Here is a 27,607-nt window from a genome sequence, read left to right on the forward strand (position 1 = left end):
TTCATACTGGTAGTCAGTCAGGATTTTGGTTAGGGTTTTCTTAACAGCTGCACGCACAGGGACATTAGGTCAGGCACGCTGAACTCCAAATGAAGGGGCTGAAGTGATGTTCATTGACGTCCATGCAGTAGTGTTCTAGCCATGCTATGTCACCTGTATATCACAGCAACAAAGCCACTTTTTTTAATAAAACTTAACTTTTACTTAATCATAGATAAAAATAGGAAATGCATCCCAAATAAAATAATATAAAACGAAATAGTGTCTCTCACATCGTCGGGAGCCTTAATAAATACTGCTATATGCAGATATCTTGCTGTTAATCATTGTGTATTCTATGGTAAGACGGTCTAGAGGTGAAACTGAAAATTTATAACTTAGGCTACTTTCAGACTGGCGTTTCTGGGTCCGCTTGTTAGATCCGTTTCAGGGCTCTCACAAGCGGCCCCAAACGGATCAGTTCAGCCCCAATGCATTCTGAATGGATAAGGATCCGCTCAGAATGCATCAGTTTGGCTCCGTTCAGCCTCCATTCCACTCTGGAGGCGGATACGAAAATGCTGCCTGCAGCGTTTTGATGTCCGCCTGACGATGCGGAGCCAAACGGATCCGTCCTGACTTACAATGTAAGTCAATGGGGACGGATCCGTTTTCACTGACACAATATGGTGCAATTCAAACCGGATCCGCCCCCATTGACTTTCAGTGTAAGTCAAAACAGATCAGTTTGCATTATCATGAACAAAAAAAATGCAAAAATGTTTATTTTATTTTTTTTTGTTCATGGTAATGCAAACGGATTCGTTCTGAACGTTTGCATTATAGGTGCGGATCCGTCTGTGCAGATACCAGACAGATCCGCAGGTGTGAAAGTAGCCTTGCAGTTTGATGACACTCAGGCAAAGAGTAAGGCCTCATGCACACGACAGTATTTTTTCACGGTCCGCAAAACGGGGTTCCGTTGTTCCGTGTCCGTTTTTTCTTCCGTGTGTCTTTCGTGATTTTTGGAGGATCACCAGACATGAAGGAAAGTAAAAAAAAAAGTCGTTTTGGTGTCCGCCTGGCCGTGCGGAGCCAAACGGATCCGTCCTAACTTACAATGCAAGTCAATGGGGACGGATCCGTTTGACGTTGACACAATATGGTGCAATTGCAAACGGATCCGTCCCCTATTGACTTTCAATGTAAAGTCAGGAGTCCCTATCGGAGTTTTCTCCAATCCGATGGTATATTTTAACTTGAAGCGTCCCCATCACCATGGAAACGCCTCTATGTTAGAATATACCATCGGATTTGAGTTACATCGTTAAAACTCAGATTCGACAGTATATTCTAACACAGAGGCGCATGGTGATGGGGACGCTTCAAGTTAGAATATACTAAGAACTGTGGACATGACTGCCCCCTGCTGCCTGGCAGCATCCGATCTCTTACAGGGGGCTGTGATCCACACAATTAACACCTCAGGTGCCGCACCTGAGGGGTTAATTGTGCATATCATAACCCCCTGTAAGAGATCAGGTGCTGCCAGGCAGCAGGGGGCAGACCCCCTCCCTCCCCAGTTTTAAATTCATTGGTGGCCAGTGCGTCCCCCTCCCTCCCCTGGATTAAATTCATTGGTGGCCAGTGCGGCCCCCCTCCCTCCCTTCCCTGTATTAAATCTATTGGTGGCCAGTGCGGCCCCCCCCTCCCTCCCTCCTCTGTATTAAATTCATTGGTGGCCACTGGCCAGTGCGGCCCCCCCCTCCCTCACTCCCCTGTATTAAATTCATTGGTGGCCAGTGCGGCCCCCCCCCCCGATCATTGGTGGCAGCGGAGAGTTCCAATCGGAGTCCCAGTTTAATCGCTGGGGCTCCGATCGGAAACCATGGCAACCAGAACGCTACTGCAGTTCTGGCTGCCATGGTTACTTAGCAATTTTAGAAGCATTATACTTTAGAAGCATTATACTTACCTGCGCTGTCAGTGACCGGCCGGGCGCTCCTCCTACTGGTAAGTGAAAGGTCTGTGCGGCCGGTCACAGACAGCGCAGGTAAGTATAATGCTTCTAAAATTGCTAAGTAACCATGGCAACCAGGAATGCAGTAGCGTCCTGGTTGCCATGGTTACCGATCGGAGCCCCAGCGATTAAACTGGGACTCCGATCTGAACTCTCCGCTGGCCACCAATGATCGGGGGGGGGGGGGGGGGCGCACTGGCTACCAATGAATTTAATACAGGGGAGGGGGTGAAAACTCAGCTCCGAAAAAGCTTTATGCAGACGGATCTGCGGATCCGTCTGTGCTAAAGTAGCCTACGGACACGGATCACGGACGGCAATCTTGTGTGCCTCCGTGTTTTTTCACTGACCCATTGACTTGAATGGAAAAAGGGGGTCAGTCAGCACATCCCAAAGCGCAGGAGCACGTTGCTATGGCTGAGAACAAGACTGTTAAACTAGACATACAATGCAACAGCTCACTGCAAACCAAATAAAGTACAAAATTGCGTCACAATTGCAAATGCTATATTAATAAGTTAGAGATGCTTGGCAAATCATTTTGTACAAAATTATTTCAGCCCGTCTGCCGCACGTCAAGGCGATCTCTAGTTAGACGGGTTCCAAACACTAAATTCTATCTGTTATGTGCCATGACGGCTACCATATAATTCAACAAGTGTATTCATTGACTTGAATGGGTCAGTGAACCTTTGTCCGTCAGAAAAATAGGACAGGTCCTATTTTTTTTACAGACAGGAAACACGGATCACGGACACGGATGACAAACGGTGCATTTTCCGAGTTTTCAACTGACCCATTGAAAAGTCATGGGTCCGCAGAAGATCACAGAAAACTGAAAAACGGACACGGATGCACACAACGGTCGTGAGGCCGGGACAGGGGAGAAGTTATATCCCTTGTTCGTCTCTCGGGCTACCCCTGCCTAAAAGCGGAACACCTGCCCCGAAGGGGACGACCCCACTTATCGGTGGATAAACCCTCACCTGTCACCTGTAAGACCCTGAAGATAAAGGAGATGTATCTCTTCAAGTGAAATTGTTCTGACGCCTTTCCCCAATATTCAGATAGTCTTGGTTCTTTAGGGAAATCTCAACGTCCCTCTGGTACCCCTGGCACCAAACTTCTAGTATCGGCTTGGTTTGAGTCTTGTTCTGACGTCAGGAGAGCGTTTCACTCAGTAGGGAATAACAGACACAACAATGATGTACTGAATAAACGCTCTGAGGTTTATTTTTAATGCACACAGGTTATATAGAGGGGGTTTTACCCCCTTTATTAGCATATCAACGTAAGTTATTTATTCAACCTATCATATTAACACGTTCTATTCTACAGGCAAAAAAGAGCAACAAAAACGGAACTTCCATATTTCGGATGTTGTCCGGGAGTAGTGCCAAAGAGATAAGATTCAGGGTTACAGAGAACAGAAACTTAGCAGAAAGCAGAATTAGTTTTAACATATAAAAACATGGATTCCTTTCAGGGACTATCATGTGATAAATGCAGAAGATGATAATGGCATCCTGATTATATAAGGCGCCTACGTTTTATTAGAAAAGTTGCTTTGTTGCTGGGACATACTTGATACTTTTCTTGCTTTATCTATAATATTCAGTGATATACATGCTCTGTCAACTGTGCAGACATTACTGTGCAGGGAGGGGGACTGGGGAGTATATAAGATGTGAACTCTTGTGAATGGTGGATCCTGTGTTATCTATACCAAGCTTTTACCTTTCTTTGTAATCCTGCCTGTGATGATGATGAGATCTGTACAGAACGGGAAGTCTCAGCATATTATTGGCAGTGAAAAAAATGCAGGATTTTAATCATGTTTGTTAACTGTAAATGGGATCATGTAAAAAAATTTTTAAATCATTAGAAATTCTTAAAAATATAAAAATATTAACATATAAACTTGATTTAAACAGTAGGTCATCTTCTGATAACACATCCCCTTTTACTCCTCCCTATCCAACACCATTGATAATGTCTGTAAAGTGCTGTAGAATATGTCAGCAATATATAAGTAAGTAAAATAAATAAATAAAATTTCAGTCTAGAGAAAAATATTCTTCTATTACCTATCTTCTATTTGGACTCTCCTGACCCATTTTACTATGCAAACCAATCACTCTAATTTGTTTCCATCCTGAATGTATCACCTCCTGTTGTATCCAACCAAACCCATGATGCACTTCTCCTTCCTCTGCCACACCTCCAGCACCGCCCCTAACACCGCCCAACTAGTTTATAGCTCCTCCCATCCAGCTAGTTACATAGGCACTCCCCTATTACTGCCCCTAACACTACCCAGCTAGTTTATAGCTCCTCCCACCAGCTAGTTACATAGACACTCCCCTATCACTGCCCCTTACACCGCCCAGCTAGTTTATAGCTCCTCCCACCAGCTAGTTACATAGACCAGTGTTTCCCAACCAGTGTGCCTCCAGCTGTTGCAAAACTACAACTCCCAGCATGCGGCTGTGCGGGCATGCTGGGAGTTGTAGTTTTGCAACAGCTGGAGGCACACTGGTTGGGAAACACTGACATAGACACTCCCCTATCACTGCCCCTAACACCGCCCAGCTAGTTTATAGCTCCTCCCATCTGCTAGTTACAGTCACTCCCCCTACAGTGGCGTATCTAGAGGATTATGGGCCCCAGGTCAAACTTTGGATTGGGGCCCCCCACCCGCATTAACTCGCAGCCCCGCCCCCTCCCCCGCCACTCGCTCTGTATATATATAATTTGGCCCCCACCCAGACTATATATATATTTCATTTGGCCCCTACCCAGACTGTATATACAGTATTTCATTTTGACTCCTATATATAATTTAATGATTGGTTTCCCCTGCCCCCCTCTCACTCTGTATAGATTATATATTTTTGTGGCCCCCACTTATATGGCTGGTGTGGGCCCCCCTTCCTTAATTCAATTCATAGGGCCACTGCCAAGTGCCCCCAGTCTGGCACAGCTCCTGCCAGGCTGCCACCCTCTCTTTATAGAGTTTATTTTGTTTTTGTGCCTCCCCCGACCCTTTCTAAATTCAATTCATTATGCCGGGTTCCCCCAGTATGGTGCGCAGCGTGTGCATACCTAAAAAAAATAATAATAAATTCTTACCTCTGCTCTGCGTTCAGCTGCCCCGTCTCACTGGCAGCATCATCACGTCTTCCTGTGAGACCCATGACCTCCAGCGCCGGGTCTTGCCAACATTGAGCTGTAAGTGCCTAGTGCGGCTGCGCACATCCTCATACATACACCATTTCTGCTGCAAGTGTATGTATGGGGATGTGCGCAGCCGCACTAGGCACTAGGCACTTTCAATAGACAAAGCAAAGCGGAGGGGGACTGGGCTGACTAAAAGCACTTGCGGGTTTCCTCCCTGCCGCAACCGTGATCGTTGCGCCCCTGCTCCCCTATCACTGCCACGCCCATGGACATAACATCACAGGAAATAAGAAAGAGCTGCATGGACATGGTCATGTGACCACAGCCCCGAATGGAAGATAAGAGCAATAAAGGTAAAATAAATACATTACAAAATAACAGCCACCTTCATAAATGATCATTTTATAGGATGTTGACAAAACCCAGAAAGTCCCTTTAAGGAACCGTGGACCCCTCTGCTTGTAATGCCTCCACATCTTACTCTCCATGAAGTCTTCTTTTCCTCTCTTTTAGGTACCTTTTTATACACTAGGATTGTCTTCTGCTTCCATCACTCTGACTTCATTTTTAGGATCTCACTCAAAAAATTCTCATTTCCTCAGTCTCATTGATGCTACAACTAGTACCTTAGTAATCGGAGGATTCTCCTACTTTTAGGACATGTGGTGGGGCATCTAGTGATAGAATCTGTTTCTTTTACTACGCTGTGGGGTGCACCGCTGTTTAGCATCATTCTTCTTAAGATGGTTATTCAAGCATTGTCAGCCCTCCGCCACCGCCTCGTGTTCCTTCCTGCCCCCTGGAGGAACTACCATTGTTACATTAGGATGTGCATGTACCTTTTCACCTATGGGAACAGTAGTAAAAATATTTTGTCAGTAAAATAGGTCACTATCTTGCATCAAGGTCGTCACGATGCTCACTAACTGAATCTGACAGTCCGATATGGCAAGGTGACATCTTCCTGTCTTTTGAATCCCTAGAATCTCTCAGGATGCCACTGCCTCCCTCATTCTTCTATGGAAAGTGACAGCCGGAGGCTTCAACCAGTGTTCCCTTATAGATGGCAGAAGTGTTACCCTTCTTCAGGCGCCGGGTGGACTTGTGTTCCCCGATGAAATGCTAACACTCGGAAACAATTATTTCATTGGTAAGGATGGGTGTTTTTATTTCTATTGCATGCTATATAAAGCTCCTCAGACTGTTAACGGCAACCTGAATTCGATAGCATAAGGTGGAATAGGTCACTTTTGAGCAGCATCCCAAATGGCACCTGTTACCCTGGGTTCACACCTGAGCGTTTTACAGCGCGTTCAAACGCGCTGTAAAACGCTCAAGACATGAAATCCAATGCTTCCCTATGGGAATGGTTCACACCTGGGCGTTTTACAGCGCGTACGAACGCGCTGTAAAACGCCCGACGCTCAAACAAGTACTTGAGCTTCTTTGGGGCGTTTTGACGCGCGTTTGTGGCCATCGGACACTGCAGTCAATGACACAAACGCGCGTCAAACGCGCGTTTACTATTACAAAAAACGCGCATAAGAACGCGCGACAAAAACGCGCGTAAAACGCTCAGGTGTGAACCCAGGGTTAGGGCTCTTTCACATGAGCGGATGCCGTGCGGGTAATCCACCCGTGTGAAAGAGCCCTTAAAGTGCTACAATCTTAGCATCTTGTATGAGATATTTAGATTACATTGACGGATTCCCTTTAAATCCTGACATGTAAAACATTAATGTACTCTGTGTATAAATTGTTAGGAAAAAAATAGTACTGTAATGTTTTAAAGGGGTTCTCCGGTAATAATACCATTATGCTAAGTGCCAGCAGCTTGCCCCACTAAGCTAAGGATTCATACTTACCCGCTCCATGTAGCTCCAATCCTCCATGCCGCCTCAGGTGTCTCCATCTTCCGGTCCCACAGCTGCATGGGCATGGTCCAAAGCTCTGCTGCATCCAATTACTGGCTTCAGCAGTGCCGCTTGTGGCCACATAACTGATGAAGCCAGTCATTGGCTGCAGCGGATTATGTGATCATGCCCATGCAGCTCCAGAAGAAAACAGTGGCTGAAAGATGGAGACACCGGAGGCAGGGTGGAGGACTAGAGCGGCACGGAGCAGGTGCGTATGAATCCTTAGCTGAAAGGGTTTCTGTCACCAGAATGATCCCAATAGCACATCGCTAATGTCAGCAGGACCTAACTCTGCTATTCTTATGTTTATTTTATAAAGTGCAAATTAGACTCTAGGAGCGGGGGATCAGCAACCTGCGGTGCTCCAGCTGTTGTGTAACTACAATTCCCAGCATGCTCAATTCATTTCTATGTCAGTTCTTAGAAGAGCAAAGCAAGTATGCATGCTGTGAGTTGTAGTTTCACCACAGCTGGAGTAACCGCAACTAATATAAATGAATGGGGTCTCAGAAGTTACCGAGGTCATGACACAACAATCGTTAGGATGCGGCCACACCTTCAGGTTTCCTGATGCAGTTTTGGAAGCCAAAACCAGGAGAGAATTTAAAAAAAGAGCAGAAGACGTACCCGTCTTTATACTTTCTCTTCTTTTATGATCCACTCCTGATTTTGGCATCAGGAAACCAGACCGTGTGGCTGTCCCCTAAGAGACCCAACCCTGGGATGTCACAGCAGGTCTTAGCGCGATCCCATTCTCGTACATTAGTTGTGATTGCTGATCTATGCATCGCCATACTGCAGAATGTTTCACCGTGTGGCCCCAGCCTGAAACTGTATAAAAGTGCGGTTCTGGGGTTGCTTTACATGGCAGAAGGATCTTCTCTTGTCTGACATTATGTTCTGCTCCTCTAGGCTTTGTGAATGATTCCGTCAGTAAGTGCATTGTGGCTTTACGGCTTGTCGTGGTGGTTAAAGTCACTGACTGCATACCCAAGGGGAGCAGCCCAGAGGCCCGGCATTGCTTCGGCAAGGGAAAATGTGTTACCAGGAAGGAAGAGGTTAGTGGAACCATGAAATCTGGAAATGTCTGGTTTTTACTATTCTGGATGACACAATATATGTGCACTGGATATATCTTCAGGTAATATGTATCAACCATTTATATCATTGCCTTTATTCCCATTTATACTTTGGGAAAATAAGAGCCTAAAACTGATGGTTACGGGAAACGTGACCGCTAATTTTTATGGATAAGACCTGACGTCTCGTCTGCAGTTCAAAATGCAGTTTATGATATGATGCAACTAAAGATTAGTATACGTAAAGCAAAGCGTTTACTTTTCGGTATTATACTATATGTAACCTGGAGAAATAATTAGGGTATTCGAATTTTGTCCCTTTAAGTATATGAAAAAAAAATCAATGGCAAAGATAGACACAAATAAAACATAAAAAATCCAAAGAGTACATAATGCAGAGGGCGCCCCCTGATGGCAGTAGTTCATGTTTTCAGATCATCTCATAACAGGAAGGGCCTGTGTAGTTTGCTGCACCCACCCCCTTCCCATCCATTTTAGGACAGAAGGGTAGCCATTTTCCGACCACTTGCAGAGCACGTGCTAGTCTGAGCCACCCATCTCATGGGTCCCATAGCACCTTCTTGGACTTTCTCTAGGGTTCATACATCCTGAAAGCAACCCACACGCCTCTGCAATGTGTTTGTAATCCCCACAGAAGCCTTAGGGTGTCCGCACAGGTAGCGGATTTGGTTGCCCAGCAGAACAGGCAATTTTGCAATGCCGTCTCGGCTCTTGATAATCGTGGTGCATGGTGGGCTGCCCGTGCGCCAGAAATGAGGAGCTGGAGTAACGTAGGCCAGTTCTCTGGCTCACATGTTGTTAATTGAGTCAGGCCATGGAGGTCCCACCCAAAGCCTGCCTCCTCCCGCCCATTTTTTTTTTTTTAGAAAAGAGTCAAGGGTGTCAGGAAAAATCTAGCAAGTTTCAAAACTGGAGTTTTGCTACTTTCGTGGCCTAGAAGCTCGATAAGGCTACCTTCACATCTGCATTTTCCTTTGCAGAGGATTCTTAAACCGGATGAAAACGCTTCAATTTTGTCCCCATTCATTGTCAATGGGACAAAACCGAATAAACCGGAACGGAGTTACCAGAGTGCGTTCCGTTCCAGTTTGTTGCACGCCCATGCCGGACGCATACCGCTGCAAGCAGCGTTTTTGTGTGCAGCATGGAGACCTTAACATGCCAGCACCAAAAACCAACGTTTTTTTCGGATGCGATGGTGCTCCCATTGACTTACAATGGTTTCAGTGCCGGATCCGGCATCTTAATTTTCGATATAATACGACTGGATCCGTTCTGATCGGATGCAGCCGGTTGTATCATTCAAACATATACGTTTTGCGATCTCATGCTGGATCTCAAAACCGGACAGCAATAACGCAGATGTGAAAGTAGCCGAAATCTTCCTCATGTGCGTCACCTGTACTTGCTGTATAGCCGAAGCCCACAACATGTACGGGCGCCCTGACTACTTAAGATTAGTTACCTCATACAGACATATATTCATTGGAAATATGAACAATGTCTTCTTTGTTCTGCATGTAGTGTGAACACTGCTAAGACATTCGGGTTTACGCAGTCCTCAACAGTCCACCCACATTGCTCTTCAGGTCGCATACTTAGCTTGGAGGGGAACAATTACTGTGAAGTAGGAGTTTACTAACCATAATAGAAATGTCAAATACAATGTTATTTTTCCTATTTTCAGATTTTGTATTATTCTTGTGTTGTTCAGTAAACTTGTACCGATCGCTCTGTCGCCTTCTCACTTCTCCTCCTTTCCCAGCCTGTGTGAGCCACCACCTTATTCTGTGAACCCTTAGGGTGCTGGCACACGGTGCAGTTTATTCAGGAGGCAGTTTCAATTTAGGCTACTTTCACACTAGCTTTTTTTTGCGGATCCGTCATGGATCTGCAAAAACACTCATCGTTACAATAATACAACCGCCTGCATCCGTCAGCAACGGATCCGGTTGTATTATGTCTTGTATAGCCATGACGGATCCATCATGAACACCACTGAAAGTCAATGGGCGGCGGATCCGTTTTCTATTGTGTCAGAGAAAACGGATCCGTCCCCGTTGACTTACATTATGACAGATCCGTCTTGCTCCGCACCACATCGCTTGCAGCGTTATTCTGTCCGCGATGGGAACGCAACCAAACAGAACGCAATGCATTCCGGTGACTTCGTTCCCTTCAGTTCAGTTTTGTCCCCATTGACAATGGATGGGGACAAAACTGTAGTGTTTTCTTACGCTATTGAGATCCTATGATGGATCTCGCTAGTGTGAAAGTCGTTTAGCAGCCTCATTAACCCCTGGTGTTCTGCATTGTGGAAATGATTTTATTAATTTCAGCTAGCTACAATAAAAAACGGCATCCTGAATGCTAGTCAGAACGGCAGTGTGTGCCAGCGCCCTTCCACATTAGAGACGTCTCTTACATATGCACATGGCACGTTCTCTGCTAGAAGCGATGCTTCATGGGGAGAATACCTCAATCATACATCATGCAACAGTTTTCTAGGTGTGTTACTTTTCTCTTCATCGCACCTCATGACAGGCGAACATAAACACCAGGCGAAGGCTACACGGCGACACTGGTTCGCGGCCAGGATCACTGAGTAGCGGTGATCCCATTCATTTCCAGTGTCGCCTTGTATCCCTTTGCTAAAAAAAGACACACATCAGTAAGGAAGTTCACTCCTCTAGACATGAGGAAGATGCAAAAAGTGTCTAAAACACACCCTACATTTGCCTCTCATCACTCCACTTTGCATATCTTCCCTAGGAGCATCTCATTTCATCATCTGCAGTCATGTTTTATATATTTATATATAAATATATATCATTTTTAACTGATGCCGCTTTATATCTAAGTTAGAGCGTCATTGTCAAGCTTACAGAAAGATCGTGCCTTTGAAGGCTCCAGTTTCCGGTGCTGGCATACTGAAGTTCAGCTCCCACTCACTTGAATGCCGCAGTACCCCAACGCAGCCTGTACAAAGTGGCTTCCAGCTCCATACACTGTACAGGCGCCGGTGCCTGGTGGGGGTACCGGGTGTCAACCCCCCACTCATCTGATATTGATGACCCATCCTCCAGAAAGGCCATCAACATCTGAGCCCCTTTAAGGGTGGACTTACCTTTATTTAGTCTGTCCTGCTAAACCGGACCGTCAGGACAAGAAACAATCCTGAGACAGTGGTTTTCAAAGGGAGTCATTAGAAAATCGGCAGAGGTCGCGATTGCTCTTTTCTGCTTTAAAGGGAACCTGTCATGCGGATATTTGATTATAATCTAACTAATTATATACAATCATTAACTACTAAAAAGTACCTTAGATGTATTCACTTACTGGTGTGACAGATGGTTACCTCATTATATACACACAAAGATGCTGCATGCAGCATGCTACTGAGCTGATTTGAGTCCAGCATGATGTCAGTGAGTCCATATTTAATTCAGAGCTATAGCCACTCCCCTGCCCACCTGCTGCTGATTCATATGGAAACAAACTGTCATTCAGCAGCAGGTGGGCGGGGAGAGTCAGGAGCTCATGAATATTCATGACTCATCATTATCAGCTGGAGCTTTTCAATACAAGATATTGGCAGATTGACTGGGTCAATTAAAGAAAGCGACCCAGCATTTTGCTAAGAGAATCAGTCACTTATTTATGTTGCCCTTAGTTAGGACACCATAAAACTGCTGACAGGTTCCCTTTAAATTATTTATCTGGAATATGGAAACGTCCTGGTGAGAGTTATTATCATTTGGTATGCAGAAACCAAACATTTTGTATGCTCAAACATGCGTAAAAACCACAATGAATTATACCATAGATACCAAACCGGATTCCCTAACAGACATTGTTACCGGACAGCCATGGCCTTTCCTACGCCACAGACGGTCCATATACACAAGTGAACCCAGACCATCATGATCCCGGGAATAACAGTAGAAGGACAAAGCGAGCCCTTATATTTATCGCCACAACTATTGATCATAGTCTTTAAAGGGTTAAATGGCAATTGCAAAAGGGTAATCCAAATCGCCAACATGACTTATTTCCTTTGATTCCGGTTCCACTTCTGTCATCTGTACCTATTTGTCCGTAAAAAAAAAGGATAAAAAGAGATCCTGAACGGAGACCTGGCAGGTTTTTTCCAGCCCTTAGGCCAGATTCACACCGTGCAGTTTTTGATACCACTCTGTGAATCTAGCCTTATACTACTTATTGCAGTGGATGTTTGAGGCAACATTTTCATTTTAATATTAGCGCTGTCTCTTTGTAAATTAGTACTCCATACATACATAACTCAGTCTTAAAGGGGTTGTCTCCCTCCAGCAAATGCCATTTATCATGTAGAGAAAGTTAATACAAGGCACTTACTAATGTATTGTGCTTGTCCATATTGCCTCCTTTGCTGGCTGGATTTATTTTTTCATCACATCATACACTGCTTGTATCCAGGGGTTATGATCACCGCTTCAGCGCAGATACAAGGCTGGGACGGAGCTGCTGTGCATGCGTTCCTATGTGCGCTTCCACGCTCCTGGCCACCAGAGAGGCAGTGCTTTTTCCTATAGTGTCCAAGCACGACCACCGCTGCTAGTTTGCAGGGTGGTCATACAGTAATTAGGGATGAGCGAACTTCATATTTTGAAGTTCGGGTTAGGGTATATGCTGAATTGCGTAATTGCGTTGTAGATTCCCGTTACCACAGACCATTACGCAATTCCATGATGGAATGCATAACGGAATGCCTTTAGAGGCATTCCGTTATTCATTCCGTCATAATGGAAGTCTATAGCCTGCATAACGGATCCGTCCGGTTTACATTATCCTGGAGTTCTCTCCTGCATAACGGAAACTGGACGGATCCGTTAGGCCCTTGCAGACGAGCGTGTTCGTATAGGGTCCGGGTGCGTAGCGGCAAACCCGTGCGAGTATGTACCCAATTGCAGTCAGTTTTGACTGCGATTGCGTTCCGTTGTTCAGTTTTTATTGCGCGGGTGTAATGCGTTTTGCACGCGCGTGATAAAAAACTGAATGTGGTACCCAGACCTGAACTTCTTCATTAAAGTTCAGGTTTGGGTTCAAGGTTGTGTAGATTGTATTATTTCCCCTTATAACATGGTTATAAGGGGAAATAATAGCATTCTGAATACAGAATGCATAGTACAATAGGGCTGGAGGGGTTGAATTTTTTTTTTTTATAATTTAACTCACCTTAATCCACTTGTTCCTGCAGCCGACATCTCTTCTGTCTTCTTCTTTGAGGAAAAGGACCTTTGATGACGTCACTGCGCTCATCACATGTTCCATCACGTGATCTTTTACCATGGTGATGGATCATGTGACGGACCATGTGATGAGCGTAGTGACTTCACCACAGGTCCTTTTCCTGTGCACAGCAAAGATGAAGACAGAAGAGAAGCCGGGCTGCGTGAGCAAGTGGATTAAGGTGAGTTCAATTATTTTTTAGTTTTTTTTAACCACTCCAGCCCTATTGTACTATGCATTCTGTATTAAGAATGCTATTATTTTCCCTTATAACCATGTTATAAGGGAAAATAATAATGATCGGGTCCCCATCCCGATCGTCTCCTAGCAACCGTGCGTGAAAATCGCACCGCATCCGCACTTGCTTGCGATGCTTGCGATTTTCACTAAGCCCCATTCACTTCTATGGGGCCTGCGTTGCATGAAAAACACACAATATAGAACATGCCGCGATTTTCACGCAACGCACAAGTGATGCGTGAAAATCACAGCTCATGTGCACAGCCTCATAGAAATGAAAGGGTCCGGATTCAGTGCGGGTGCAATGCGTTCACCTCACGCATTGCACCCACACGGAAAACTTGCCCGTGTGAAAGGGGCCTTATGCAGGCTATAGACTTCCATTATGACGGAATGAATAACGGAATGCCTCTAAAGGCATTCGGTTATGCATGCCATCATGGAATTGCGTTATGGTCAGTGGTAACAGAATCCACAACGCAATTCAGCATATACCCCAACCCGAACTCGAACTTTAAAATATGAAGTTCGCTCATCCCTAGTCATAACTCCTGGAAATGAGCAGTATATAATGTGATGGAAAAATAAATCCAGCCAGCAAAGGAGGCAATATGGACAGTCACAATACATTAGTAAGTGCCTTGTATTAACTTTCTCTACATGATAAATGCCACTGCTGCCAATGCTGAAGTGAGACAACCCCTTTAAGGCTAGTTTTACACATTCTGTATAGCACAGCCAGTTCCACTTTTTTCATCTGTGCCTATTTTTCCGTAAAAAAAAAAAAATGAATAAAAAGAGATCCCGAACGCAGCAGAACGGAGACCTGGCAGGTTTGTTCCAGCCCTTAGGCCAGATTCACACAGTGCAGTTTTTTATACCACTCTGTGAATCTAGCCTTATACTATTTATTGCAGTGGATGTTTGAGGCAACATTCAATATAGTTTATTCATTCATTTATTTATTTATTTTCATTTTAATATTAGTGCTGTGTCTTTCTAAATGTAACAGATCCATACAGAATGTGTTGAGAAGTGACTATAGGTAAACCCTCAAAGCTGTTTAATAATTGACACACATTTAACATCCTAGAGAAGATAGTGAGGATTAATCTTGGCATCCCTGATAGCAGTGCCCGCTGGCAGGATTTTCCTGTGTGTTATCAGTAATCCTGTCGTTTCTAAGCCTGACTGCCAAAAAAGAATATCATCCAAAGCCATAACCACAAATCCCAATTTTTTAAGATTCAGCATTTCTATATTTTACCATCACCTAAAATATGTTACTTGCTTTGCTTTTTACAAAAAAACACAAACAGCAGCATAGGCCTTGTCTGTTAGTGCAGCTCAGTGGCATTGACTTTAAAGGGAACCTGTCACATTGAATGTTGTGTCTGAGCTGTGGGCAGCCGGGTTATGGAGCAGGAGGAGCTGAGCAGATAGAGATATAACTTTAGGAGAAAAGACTCAGAATAACTTGTCAATAAATCAAATAAATCTCTGCTCTTTCTATGCTTAGGAGTCCAGTGGGTAGTCCTACGGACAGTCACTGATTAGGGCCGCCCACCGGACTCCAAAATCCAGAATGATCAGGAATTAAAGTGAATAAAAGACAAGTTCTACAAAATCTCTCCCTACAAATCTATATAATTTCCCTTCAATCTGCTCAGCTCCTTCTGCTCTATAAACTGCTGCCTTTAGATCAGACAAAAAGATCCATGTGACAGGTTCCCTTTAATGGAGATAAGCTATAGTACCAGAGCCAGGCAATGGACATAATGTACAATGCACGGTTTCTGGAGAAAAGTAACCTCTATTCTCTAATTCTAAATAACCTCCCTCGCTAGTGACCAGGGACGGACAGTGAACTTAAAGGGAACCTGTCACCAGTTTTATGGTGTCCTAACTAAGGGCAACATAAATAAGTGACTGATTCTCTTAGCAAAATGCTGGGTCACTTTCTTTAATCGACCCAGTGAATCTGCCAACATCTTGTATTGAAAAGCTCCAGCTGATAATGATGCGGCATCTTTGTGTGTATATTATGAGGTAACCATCTGTCACACCAGTAAGTGAATACATCTAAGGTACTTTTTAGTAGTTAATGATTGTATATAATTAGTTAGATTATAATCAAATATCCACATGACAGGTTCCCTTTAAAGTGGCCCTGGAAAAATACTAAAAGTGGCCCAGTTTTGTAGTCGGGTCCAGACTGACGGAAGGCAGGCATAATACAAGTAGGCGTGGCCAGCAATGCCATATTGTGGCACATTCTACCACCCCAACAGAGCCAAATGCCACAGTCCATCACAAAATACTGCCAGCAGCACACCAGGAAATTTTCCAGTAAGGTCTATGGCCAGTTCGCCCCTGCTAGTGACCAATGTTTCAGATTTATTCTGCTGGATTTATTGCCGTTTTCTGCAAAAACTGAGCGAAAGCAAGTGACAACTTCCCCTTATATCTAGAATAAGTATTTAAAGTAACTGAATACTATGCCTTAAAGGGCATCTGTCGCAGGTAGGAAATGTGTACATTTAGACGTTCAAATGTGTACACACTCTCCTGTGTAACTTTTTCAGTTATATTGTAAATGCGTGAAATCAGTTCAAGCAAACTGACAGCCTTATTCTCGCATCTCCGGACCTATGCATGTCATGGAAGGAGCTGGGACCCAAGTTCCACATAGACGAGATTATCCACGACGGCACAGTTTCTAGTAGAAACAGGATCTTTATTCAGTGGATAAAATGCAGGAATGGCTTACGCATTTTAGACTACCGCAGCCCTTTCTCAAAGCAGAGTACCAATATAACATACAACATTTATATACCGTTCACAATAAAATTGGACCAATCATAATTTTCTACTCATTGTATAAATAATGTCTGGGCCGTATGATTATTAACATATGTAGGGGAAAAGTGGAATGGCCATACAGCATCACAGTCAGATAGAGCCATGTTCGCATTAAATCTGCCTAAAACAACCAAATGGCAGTCCATAAAATGAAGGGAAGCATCATCCACACTGGGACCTTAGTAAATCTCTATTATTACAAAGGTTATTCTAAAACAGAAAGTTTACAGGGCACTGCTATTATTTTATTCCAGGATAAATGGATCACACTGTCAGAAACCATCATGATATAGTTTACTTTGCCCTCAAGTTTGCCCTCAGTCAAGATGGTGGATTATGTGTTTCCTGGTTGCCATCTCACTTCCTGTTCCTGTCAGAAACCACCCTGATATACTTTGCCCTGAAGTTTGCCCTCAGTCAAGATGGTGGATTATGTGTTTCCTGGTTGCCATCTCACTTCCTGTTCCTGTTCCTTTTTAAACTGGCCAGACCTTCCTGTCTTTGCTAGAGTATTGTGTTTGGCTTTTAGTCTGCAATCCTCTTGCTGGAACTCACTCCTCCGTGTGTTCTGTGCCCTAGCGGTTCTCCCTGCTACCTCCTGTTGCTGACCCGGACTGTTCTTGGACCTTCGTACCTGCTTGCTGCCTGCCCTGACCTTCTGCTTGTCTACCTTCCTGCCAGCTTGCCGCCTGCCCTGACTTCTGCTATCCTGACCTCGGTTCTCGTCTACAGACTCTGTCTCACCTGTGCGGAGCACAACAACGTGGGTTCTGCTACATCCGTGTTATATATACTCTGCTCCTAAGTCCTGGCCATCGGATTCCAGTTCTGTTGCACCAGTATCGTGACAGAATACTCTAGCCACCATGGATTCCGCCGGGACTGCGGCAGAGACCCGTATTAAGCAGTTGCAGACTGCGGTATCTAGTATGCACGCGGAGTTGCAAACCTTAAAGAAGAAATACGATGCCTTTGAGGGCCAGACCGGCCCCAGCATGCAGTTTTATGGACAAACGATCCACGAACTCCGTGATACAGTGCAAGCACTGGCTGCTCGCATAACACAGGTGGAGAATGCAGCTCCTGCACCATCTACTACATCAACTCCTAAATTACCTCCATTCCAATTTGGCGGAGACCGCGACAAATTCCGGGGGTTTATCAATCAGTGTCGCCTCTACTTTGACGCAAACTCCTCCCAGTTTTCTACTGATCGATCTAAAGTGCTATGCATCATTATGCTACTAACACACAAGGCTATCGCCTGGGCGAGTCCGTTGATCGAAACTGGGGATGCCCGACTAAACAATCTGGAGGATTTCCTTGGGGCCATGAGCCAGATGTTCGGTGACCCTAACCGAGGTACTACAGCAGAGGCAGCCTTACTAGCCTTGCGCCAGGGCAGACGTCCCGTCACGGAATATGCTATGGACTTTAAAAGATGGTCCGTTGACACTAACTGGAATGATGCAGCAAAATTATCTTTTTTCAAGAAAGGACTGTGTAGTTCCCTAAAGGACGAGCTGGCCCGTGCAGAAGCCCCCTTAGAGCTTGATGCCTTTATCAACCACTGCATCCGAGTTGATACACGACTAGCTGAACGACGGCAAGAAAGATGGGCCACACTGAACTATACTACGAAGCAGGCACTTTCTTCATCTGATCAGACTTCAAAAGAAGTTCCAAAAAGAATCTACAAGGAACCAGAAAGTGAACCAATGCAAATAGACTCCATCTTAAAACGTGAAAATATTGATCGCAAGGAACATAGACTCCGAGAGAACTTATGTCTGTATTGTGGAAGAGCCGACCACTTCCTGATTAATTGTCCCAGACGTCCTCGAAAACTGGTGGCAGCCATTACAGATCCCGATCTCTCAGATGAAGACTCTGTGACATCTGAAGCGGAATCATTGGAAGAAACAACCATCCGCTCCATCTCTTCAGTGGCCCCTCGTATTAAGAAGGATAACAGAAACTCTCATTGTTTCCTCCCCATCAAATTTTCAATTAATTCCCAGTGGATATCCACCTCTGCGATGGTGGATTCCGGGGCTGGTGGCAATTTTATGGACTATTCCTTTGCAAGGAGACATGGGGTAAAGATTCATAAAAAACTCTCACCTATGATTATGGAAACGGTAGATGGTACCCCTTTAAATTCGGGCCCTGTAGATCAAGAAACAGAACCCCTCGACATCTGTATAACACCACAACATCACGAAGTTCTATCGTTTCTTTTGATCTCCTCTCCTCATTTTCCTGTTATCCTAGGCTTGCCCTGGTTACAGGCACAGAACCCTAACATCAACTGGGAGACCAAAGAGATAACGTTTCCAGAGAAAGATGCTATGCCTACAAAACAGTCAGAACAAGGGGGGGAAGCCACATCCCAGGACGATAAGGTGGTGGAACTACCCCTCATATATCAGGATTTTATGGACGTTTGTGATAAACAAAAGGCAGACAAACTTCCCCCACATCGACCCTATGACTGTCCCATAGAATTGCTCCCTGGTGCTTCCATCCCCTTCGGGAATATCTACCCCTTGGCAGGTCCGGAACTGAAGGCCCTCAAAGAATATATAGAAGAGAATCTGGCTAAAGGGTTTATCCGTCCCTCCTCCTCACCAGCAGGGGCTCCCATATTCTTTGTCAAAAAGAAGGATGGGTCTCTAAGACCATGCATTGACTACCGCGAACTTAATAAAATCACAATTAAGAATCGCTACCCCCTACCACTAATCCCAGAGTTATTGGAGAGAGTACGTCATGCCAAAATTTTCTCAAAGTTGGACCTACGAGGCGCCTATAACTTGGTCCGTATCAGATCGGGAGATGAATGGAAGACAGCATTTAGATCACGGTACGGACACTTCGAATACCTTGTCATGCCTTTTGGTCTTTGCAACGCTCCAGCCACCTTTCAACACCTGGCCAACGACATTTTCAGGGATCTCCTGGACCAATTTGTAGTCATCTATCTGGATGACATTCTGATCTTCTCTAACTCAACAGAAGAACATCAGCAACATGTAAGACTCGTTTTGGAACGTCTTCGGAAAAATAAATTATATATCAAACTTGAAAAGTGTGAGTTTCATCGAACTGAAATCCAATTTCTCGGCTACATAATTTCACCCCAAGGCTTACACATGGACCCCAACAAAATTAGAGCAATAGTGGACTGGCCTGTCCCCAGTAACTTAAAAGAGGTCCAACGCTTCATAGGCTTTGCCAATTTTTACAGACGCTTCATCAAAAATTTTTCAACAATAGTCACCCCAATTACACAACTAACCAGGAAAACGAAAAAGGAATTTGTTTGGTCACCTGAAGCACATGAATCCTTTTGTTTATTAAAGACCAGGTTCACCACAGCCCCTGTATTGGTTCACCCCAACCCGGAATTGGCGTTCATCGTGGAAGTAGATGCTTCAGATTCTGCTATAGGAGCCATTTTATCACAGAGAACAGGAGACAAAGGATTGTTACACCCTTGTGCTTTCTTCTCCCAACGTCTATCTCCGGCTGAGAAGAATTACGACGTGGGAAACAAAGAACTACTGGCTATTATAGCAGCCTTTAAAGAATGGAGACATCACCTTCAAGGAGCCTCCCAGCCAATAATAGTTCTCACTGACCATCGCAACTTGGAGTTTGTTAGATCAGCAAAATGTCTATCTCCTCGCCAGGCCCGCTGGACTCTTTTTTTAAACCAATTCAACTTTGTGATTTCATACAGGCCGGGTTCTCGGAATGGCAAGGCAGATGCCTTATCCAGAATCTTTTCCAACGATGCTGTATCTACAACTCCACCTAAGACCATCATTCCAGAGTCTAGATTCATGGGGGTAATCCTTAATAAGGACCTACTTGAAGAAATCAAAGAAGCCTATGTCACTGACTCCCTCCTGGCGCAACCTCCCGATGATCTGCAATTAATATACAAAAACAAGGTATGGACTCATGGACAACAGATATATATACCCGAGGTTATAAGACTTAAGGTTCTAAGACTAGTCCATGACTCTAAGGTCGCAGGTCACAGGGGTGTGCAGAAGACTCAGGAATTCTTATCTCGTTTCTTTTGGTGGCCTAATTCTCGACAGGATGTGAAAAAATATGTCCTGTCATGTGATATCTGTGCTAGATGCAAGACTCCACGCTCCCTCCCAGTAGGTTTACTACAGCCTTTGCCGGTCCCCTCCCGTCCTTGGGGCTCCATTTCCATGGACTTTATTGTGGATCTACCTACATCCAAGGGACAGAATACAATCTTAGTAGTGGTAGACCGTCTCACTAAGGCTGCACACTTCATTGCATGTAATGGCCTACCATCTGCTAAAGAAACTGCAGACCTTATAATACAAAATGTGTTTCGTCTACATGGGGTGCCAGATGAAGTTGTCTCGGATCGTGGAGTACAGTTTACTTCAAAGTTTTGGCGCAGTTTTTGCACATCTTTAGAAATCAATATCAATCTATCAACCGCCTTTCACCCTCAGTCTAATGGACAGACCGAACGCACAAACCAGACTTTGGAACAATACCTTCGATGTTATATCTGTCACTTACAGGATGACTGGGTTGACCTTCTTCCAGTGGCTGAATTTTCTTACAATAATTCCCAAAATGCATCAACCAGACAGACCCCCTTCTTTGCAAATCTCGGGTACCATCCGAACATTCTCCCCAAATTTCCTGTCACTTCGCCTATACCAGCAGTGGCGGAAAGAATTTCCAAGCTTCAACAAAATTTGCTACTACTAAGAGAGACCTTAGAGAGTGCTCAGGAGAATTATAAGAGGGCCGCTGATAAATTCCGTAGACCAGCACCAATGTTTAGAGTGGGCGACAAGGTATGGCTTTCTACGAGGAATTTAAAACTTAAGGTCCCCTCACCGAAGCTGGGACAGAAGTTTATTGGACCCTATAAAATCATGGGCATAATCAGCCCAGTGGCCGTTCGACTTAAACTCCCACGATCCATGAGGATACATCCTGTCTTCCATGTGTCATTACTCAAGGCTGCAGTGCCCAATCCGTTTCCTGAACGTACACTTCCTCCTCCTGAAGCATTGGAGATAGATGGACAGGAGCAGTTTGTGGTAGAAGAGATTCTGGACTCTAGGATTTTCAGGAATCAGCTACAGTACCTTATCAAATGGCAGGGGTACGGATCTGAAGAAAATTCCTGGGAACCAATAAACAACATCAATGCTCCTCGAATTATTAGACAATTCCATCAAACACATCCTGGAAGACCAAGTCAGGTCCCGTCCAGAGGCCGCTGTTGAGGTGGGAGTAATGTCAGAAACCATCATGATATAGTTTACTTTGCCCTCAAGTTTGCCCTCAGTCAAGATGGTGGATTATGTGTTTCCTGGTTGCCATCTCACTTCCTGTTCCTGTCAGAAACCACCCTGATATACTTTGCCCTGAAGTTTGCCCTCAGTCAAGATGGTGGATTATGTGTTTCCTGGTTGCCATCTCACTTCCTGTTCCTGTTCCTTTTTAAACTGGCCAGACCTTCCTGTCTTTGCTAGAGTATTGTGTTTGGCTTTTAGTCTGCAATCCTCTTGCTGGAACTCACTCCTCCGTGTGTTCTGTGCCCTAGCGGTTCTCCCTGCTACCTCCTGTTGCTGACCCGGACTGTTCTTGGACCTTCGTACCTGCTTGCTGCCTGCCCTGACCTTCTGCTTGTCTACCTTCCTGCCAGCTTGCCGCCTGCCCTGACTTCTGCTATCCTGACCTCGGTTCTCGTCTACAGACTCTGTCTCACCTGTGCGGAGCACAACAACGTGGGTTCTGCTACATCCGTGTTATATATACTCTGCTCCTAAGTCCTGGCCATCGGATTCCAGTTCTGTTGCACCAGTATCGTGACACACACATTCTAATATATTGGTATCATTGATCTTAATATTCAGGCTTTGTTGTTAACCAGTTCCAGAACAGGCCATTTACTACCCTTCCCTTATGTCTTTTTTAGTACATGTGTCTTTGAATGCCATTACGTTTTTTATCCGTTCGGTTATGTAAATAATTTTTTACCCTTTTTTTCATGACACATTGGGGCTTTATTTTTGTATAATTTTTATTTTGATATTATTTTGTTGTTATTTTTTATACCCTCAGCGCAAAATGCAGTAAGTTATATCCCCTTTCTTTAAAGGTTGACGTAGGGAATGTATGGGTTATGGTTACTGCGAGTGGGGCTAGAAGCTGCAGTGTCGTAGTATTTTTTTCTTAAATTCTTTTTTTAGTTTGACTTTATTTATTTATTTTTTATTTTACACCTTGTCCCCCCCCCCCCCAGAAACTTTCTTTAAAAATAAGCTTGGGTTTACTAAATGAGCTATAGTAGGTGTTCTGCATGTTACACATTTCTATATAGTGTTGAGCGAATCAAAGCCAAACGAATTTACTTCGATCAGAATTTCAGGAAAGATTCAATTTGCTGCGAAGCCAAGTTTCTTCACGCTTCCTGATAACGAATGTATTTTTTCCCTGTAATGGCGGCAAAAAAACAAACATACTCACCTCCGTTTGCATGCAGAGAGGCCGTCGCAGCAATCTTAATTGTAGATACCGCTCACAATCTTGCGTGGGATGACATGTGAGATTTTGCGTGGTGTCTTCAATCAAGATGGCTGCAACGGCCTCTCTGGGAGCAAATGGATAAGGTGAGTATGTTTTTTTTTTTTAACCTGATTAACCCCTGAAAGGCCTCAGTTGTAGCATCAGATGCCGTAACCAGCGCCCCCGCTACATACAAAGGAGTGCGCTTTGTGACAAAGTAATTTGTCACAAATTGAATTTCTTTGTGAAATTCGGCAAAGCAGCCAAATCTAATTTTTCATAACTTCACCCATCACTATTTATATCCCTCGTGCAACATTTTTGAAATAGTGTCATCCTGGTATAAAACTGGGCCATATTTGTGTATTCTTTCAGCCACTCATTGTATGCTTCACTGTAGGCTGGGCTAAATACAGGGACCTGAACCTTCTCGTTTATTTTTCTGCAAGGCTAGGGCGACACTGCGACTCTCTGTACCGCAACTGTACTTTCAACTATGGAAGCACGGCTCCAGTCCGAAGTAATGCATTTAGTTGAACACAGTCTTGTGGACTGCAGCAGTCATTCACTAGTTAATATCAATCAGTCGCGCTACAGAAAGTCGCAGTCTAGTCCAGGCCTAACAATTCAATTCATTTTGCGGACCTCATTCTCCGCTCTACAGAAATTCCACTGAGGGTGCTTCTTAATTCACAACTTATCATTGATTCCCTGACATTCCTGAGCAAACTATTATCAGTACAGCTTCATCTGGATATAACCACCTCCCTTTAGAGATCATTTTTATAATATGAAAGGGGCAGAGGAGCATAATTCCAATGAAAGGTCCCAAAAAAATAATGTGTTGTAAATTTTAAATAAAAATTATTATTCAAATAATCCAAAAATAACTCAGCATCCCGTAGATGACCTTCCCACTTAATGAGGAGGTCATCTATATATCGACCATTCCAAGGAATGTAAAAATGCATTGTGATTGCTCTTCCCACTACACCATAAATACATTTGCTAATCACGTTGAGAACTTGGCGCCCCTAATTTGTAAAAAATAGATATGATTTAATAGGCATTCAATCGCTATCAACAAATATTCTTTAGTTTCATCCATCTAATTATTGAAACTATTAAAGGGGTTGTCTGGGTTCAGGGCTTCTGTATTTACTTAGTATGTATGAGAGGAGCATTGAAGCATTTCCTTGCTCCGATGCTCCCCTTTGCCTGGCTGCATCTCACAGCGTGAGCCAGTGACGTACTGTGCCAGGCAGTGCGCCCAGTGATGTCACATAGATGGGCAGTGTATAGTGCCGCTCTCTTGGAGGTGGATACTATGCTACTTTGCATAGTAGGAAAGGAAATGTTTTCTTGTGCGTTTTTGGTAAAAGATAAGAGATATCACAGGGATAGGCACCTGCAAATATTCCCTGGTTTCATTGTTTAAGACACCCAGCGCCACCCCATCAAGCAAAGGTCCCTAAATGCGTTGGTCAGATTGGTCAGCCATTTTTATATGCTTAGATACACCTTGATAATAATGATGTTTATGAACATAGATAACTAGAATAAAATGATATTAGGAACAATCTGTAAACTTTCTTTGTTTAGACTAAAGCCGCATTTACACTGGACAATTGTCGGGCTGGTTCTTGGGAACAAACGTTGGCATGAATGCTCATTCCCGATAATTGGCCTGTGTAGAGGTGCCGCAGATGACCCGAGGAACAAGCAAAATGCTCATTCATTGGGTGAAATCATCATTTATGTGGACACCTAAAACATCCTGTCTGTGCAGCAGATTGTGCGATCTGCTGCCTGGAAACAATGCATCTGTATGAGGACGAGTGATTCCAGCGGCCATCGCTCGTCACCACACAGTGGAAGTGACTGCAGCATGTAAAGGCAGCTCTCACCTCCACTGACCAGCAGGTAGTTATCTGGAAGGAACGGCCCCTTCCTGCTCTGTCGGAGCGCGTAAATGCGCTTTAACCTTTGTTATAATAAAGATTCCCATAAGGTCCCAAATATAAGTGGCGCACCCTTGTTATATTATGGAATATTAACCCCTTAAGGACCCTGAGATTTTCCATTTTTGCGTTTTCGTTTTTCACTCCCCGCATTCCCATAGTCCTAACTTTTTTATTTTTGCCTTCACATAGCCTTATGAGGGCTTATTTTTTGCGGGACAAGTTGTACTTTTTAATGGCACCATTTACGGTTGCATACCATGTAGTACGAAGCGAGAAAAAATTCCAAATGGGGTAAAAAACGCAATTCTGATAAAGGTTTTTTAAATGTTTTTATTTTTTGCACTGTACACTATGCAGTAAAATTTACCTGTTATCTTCATTCCACAGGTCAGTAAGATGAAAAAAAATTAAAACCTTTGAGGAAAAACCATATTCTGACCCCTATACCTTTTTTGTTATATGTACGGGGCTGTGTGAGGGCTCATTTTTTGCAGGACGATCTGTTCTTTTCAGTGATACCAATTTGAAGTGTGTGCGACTTTTTAATAACTTTTTATAAAAAAATTATTGGGTAGTTGAAGTGACAGAAATGGCAAATTGGCAGTTTTAAATTTTTTTTCCGTTACACCATTTGCCGATACCATTAATATTGTTATATTTTAATTGTATGGGCATTTTCGCATGCAGCGATGCCAATGATGTTTATTTATTTTTTATTGGGTAAGTATTTTTGTTTTAAAGGGTTTCTTTAAAATTCTGTTATGTAGCTGACTGATATAGCGATGTGCTAATGTCAGCATTACATAACAGTGTTCTTTATACTTTTATCCCTGCCGGCGTTCTCCTAAAAAACACTCGTATAAAATATGCTAATGAGCCTATAGGTGCTATGAGGACATTGATTCAGCACCTAGAACAGGTATCCTCAAACTGCGGCCCTCCAGCTGTTGTAAAACTACAACTCCCACAATGCCCTGCTGTAGGCTGATACCTGTAGGCTGTTCAGGCATGCTGGGAGTTGTAGTTTTGCAACAGCTGGAGGGCCACAGTTTGAGGATGCCTGACCTAGAGGCTCGGTCTACTAACCCTTTATCCCGCCCAGGTCCTCCGTCTAGCCCGCCCCGCTCCTCTTGAGTGACGTCCGAGTTAGCTGGATCGCTGAAGAAATCCTGCGCCTGCGCCGTCCACTTCTGAATTCGGTGCAGGTGCAGTGAGTGAAGGATGCGCTCCTGGTGCCAGCTTCCTCACAGCGCCTGCGCCGAATACAGAAGTGGACGGCGCAGGTGAGGGATTTCTTCAGCGTTTCGGGGCTCCTGATCCCTTCTTTGGTAGCTTATAACTATCATAGAGTATGAATATCTATACTCATCTTGTTCACATTGATTATGCTATTTTGGCTGCTAGGTTCCAAGCAGCATTGACTATATGTAGCAAGTGTAGTAATATTGTTGTGAGCATCATTAGTATTTATTTGCATTTGTTCTATCATACTGTATTTTATATGGGGTGTCAATAGACATATTTGCTAACCTTTAATTCCCCATGTTACTAATCATACTAATCCCCTAGTTGTTAAAGGGAATCTATCAGCAGATTTGTACCTATGACACCGGCTGACCTGTTACATGTGCGCTTGGCAGCTGAAGACGTCTGTGTCGGTCCCATGTTCATATGTGCCCGCATTCCTGAGAAAAATTATGTTTTAATATACAGAAGTGAGCGTCTAGGAGCAACGGAGGCGTTGTCATTACACCTAGAGGCTCTACTCTCTTTGCAACTGCTGCACCCTCTGCACTGTGATTAACTTTAGGAGAAGTCAGGGCTGTTCACCCTGTCGGATCCGTCCTGCCGCTATTTCACCGTGCCGCAGGACCGTTGCTCCATCCCCATTGACTATAATGGGGACGTGGCTGAGCTCCGGTGCAGCACGGCAGTTCGCACTGAGAGGCCGCCGGACTAAAAAGTCAGACATGCAGTATTTTTAGTCCGGCGGCAGGCCCGTCGCTACCCAACAGGCAAAACAAGCAATTGCTTGGGGCCCAGAGCTGGTTGGGGCCCCAAGCTGGCCCGGGGCCAAGCAGAGCCGGTGCCCGATGGTATATTCTAACCCCCAGGTGTTCCCATGGTGACGGGGACGCTTGCCTGCGGGTTAGAATATACCATCGGATCTGAGTTTTACGAGCTCAGTGAGATCGTAAAAACTTAAATCCGATGGTATATTCTAACCCCCAGGCGTTCCCATGGTGACGGGGACGCTTGCCTGGTGGTTAGAATATACAGGGCCACGCCGCTCACAGCAGTATATTTATAAACTAATCAGTAACTACTTTAACTTTAATCATTGCTCATTGCTGAGCTCTTTACTTGGATTATTTGGATATCTTACTTTGTCTTAGCTCCGGTAATAGGAGGCAGTGCGGGGGGCGGCGCTCACTCACTGACCGACGTCACGCGCCTGCTCCTCCCACTAGGCGGCGCAGGCGCGTGACG

General features: G+C 44.4%; 1 protein-coding gene across 1 annotated transcript in view; it reads left to right on the plus strand.

Moving 5' to 3' along the window:
* DNER (delta/notch like EGF repeat containing) overlaps positions 1-27,607 on the plus strand; it is a 240,439-nt gene that overhangs the window by 135,888 nt on the left and 76,944 nt on the right. Inside the window, exons 4-5 of the mRNA XM_044290795.1 lie at positions 6,163-6,329; positions 8,008-8,153. Of these exons, the coding sequence (XP_044146730.1) occupies positions 6,163-6,329; positions 8,008-8,153 (313 nt within the window). The remainder of the gene's footprint in view (positions 1-6,162; positions 6,330-8,007; positions 8,154-27,607) is intronic.

This window comes from Bufo gargarizans, chromosome 4 (genome assembly GCF_014858855.1).
Source record: "Bufo gargarizans isolate SCDJY-AF-19 chromosome 4, ASM1485885v1, whole genome shotgun sequence".
Lineage (NCBI taxonomy): Eukaryota > Metazoa > Chordata > Amphibia > Anura > Bufonidae > Bufo > Bufo gargarizans.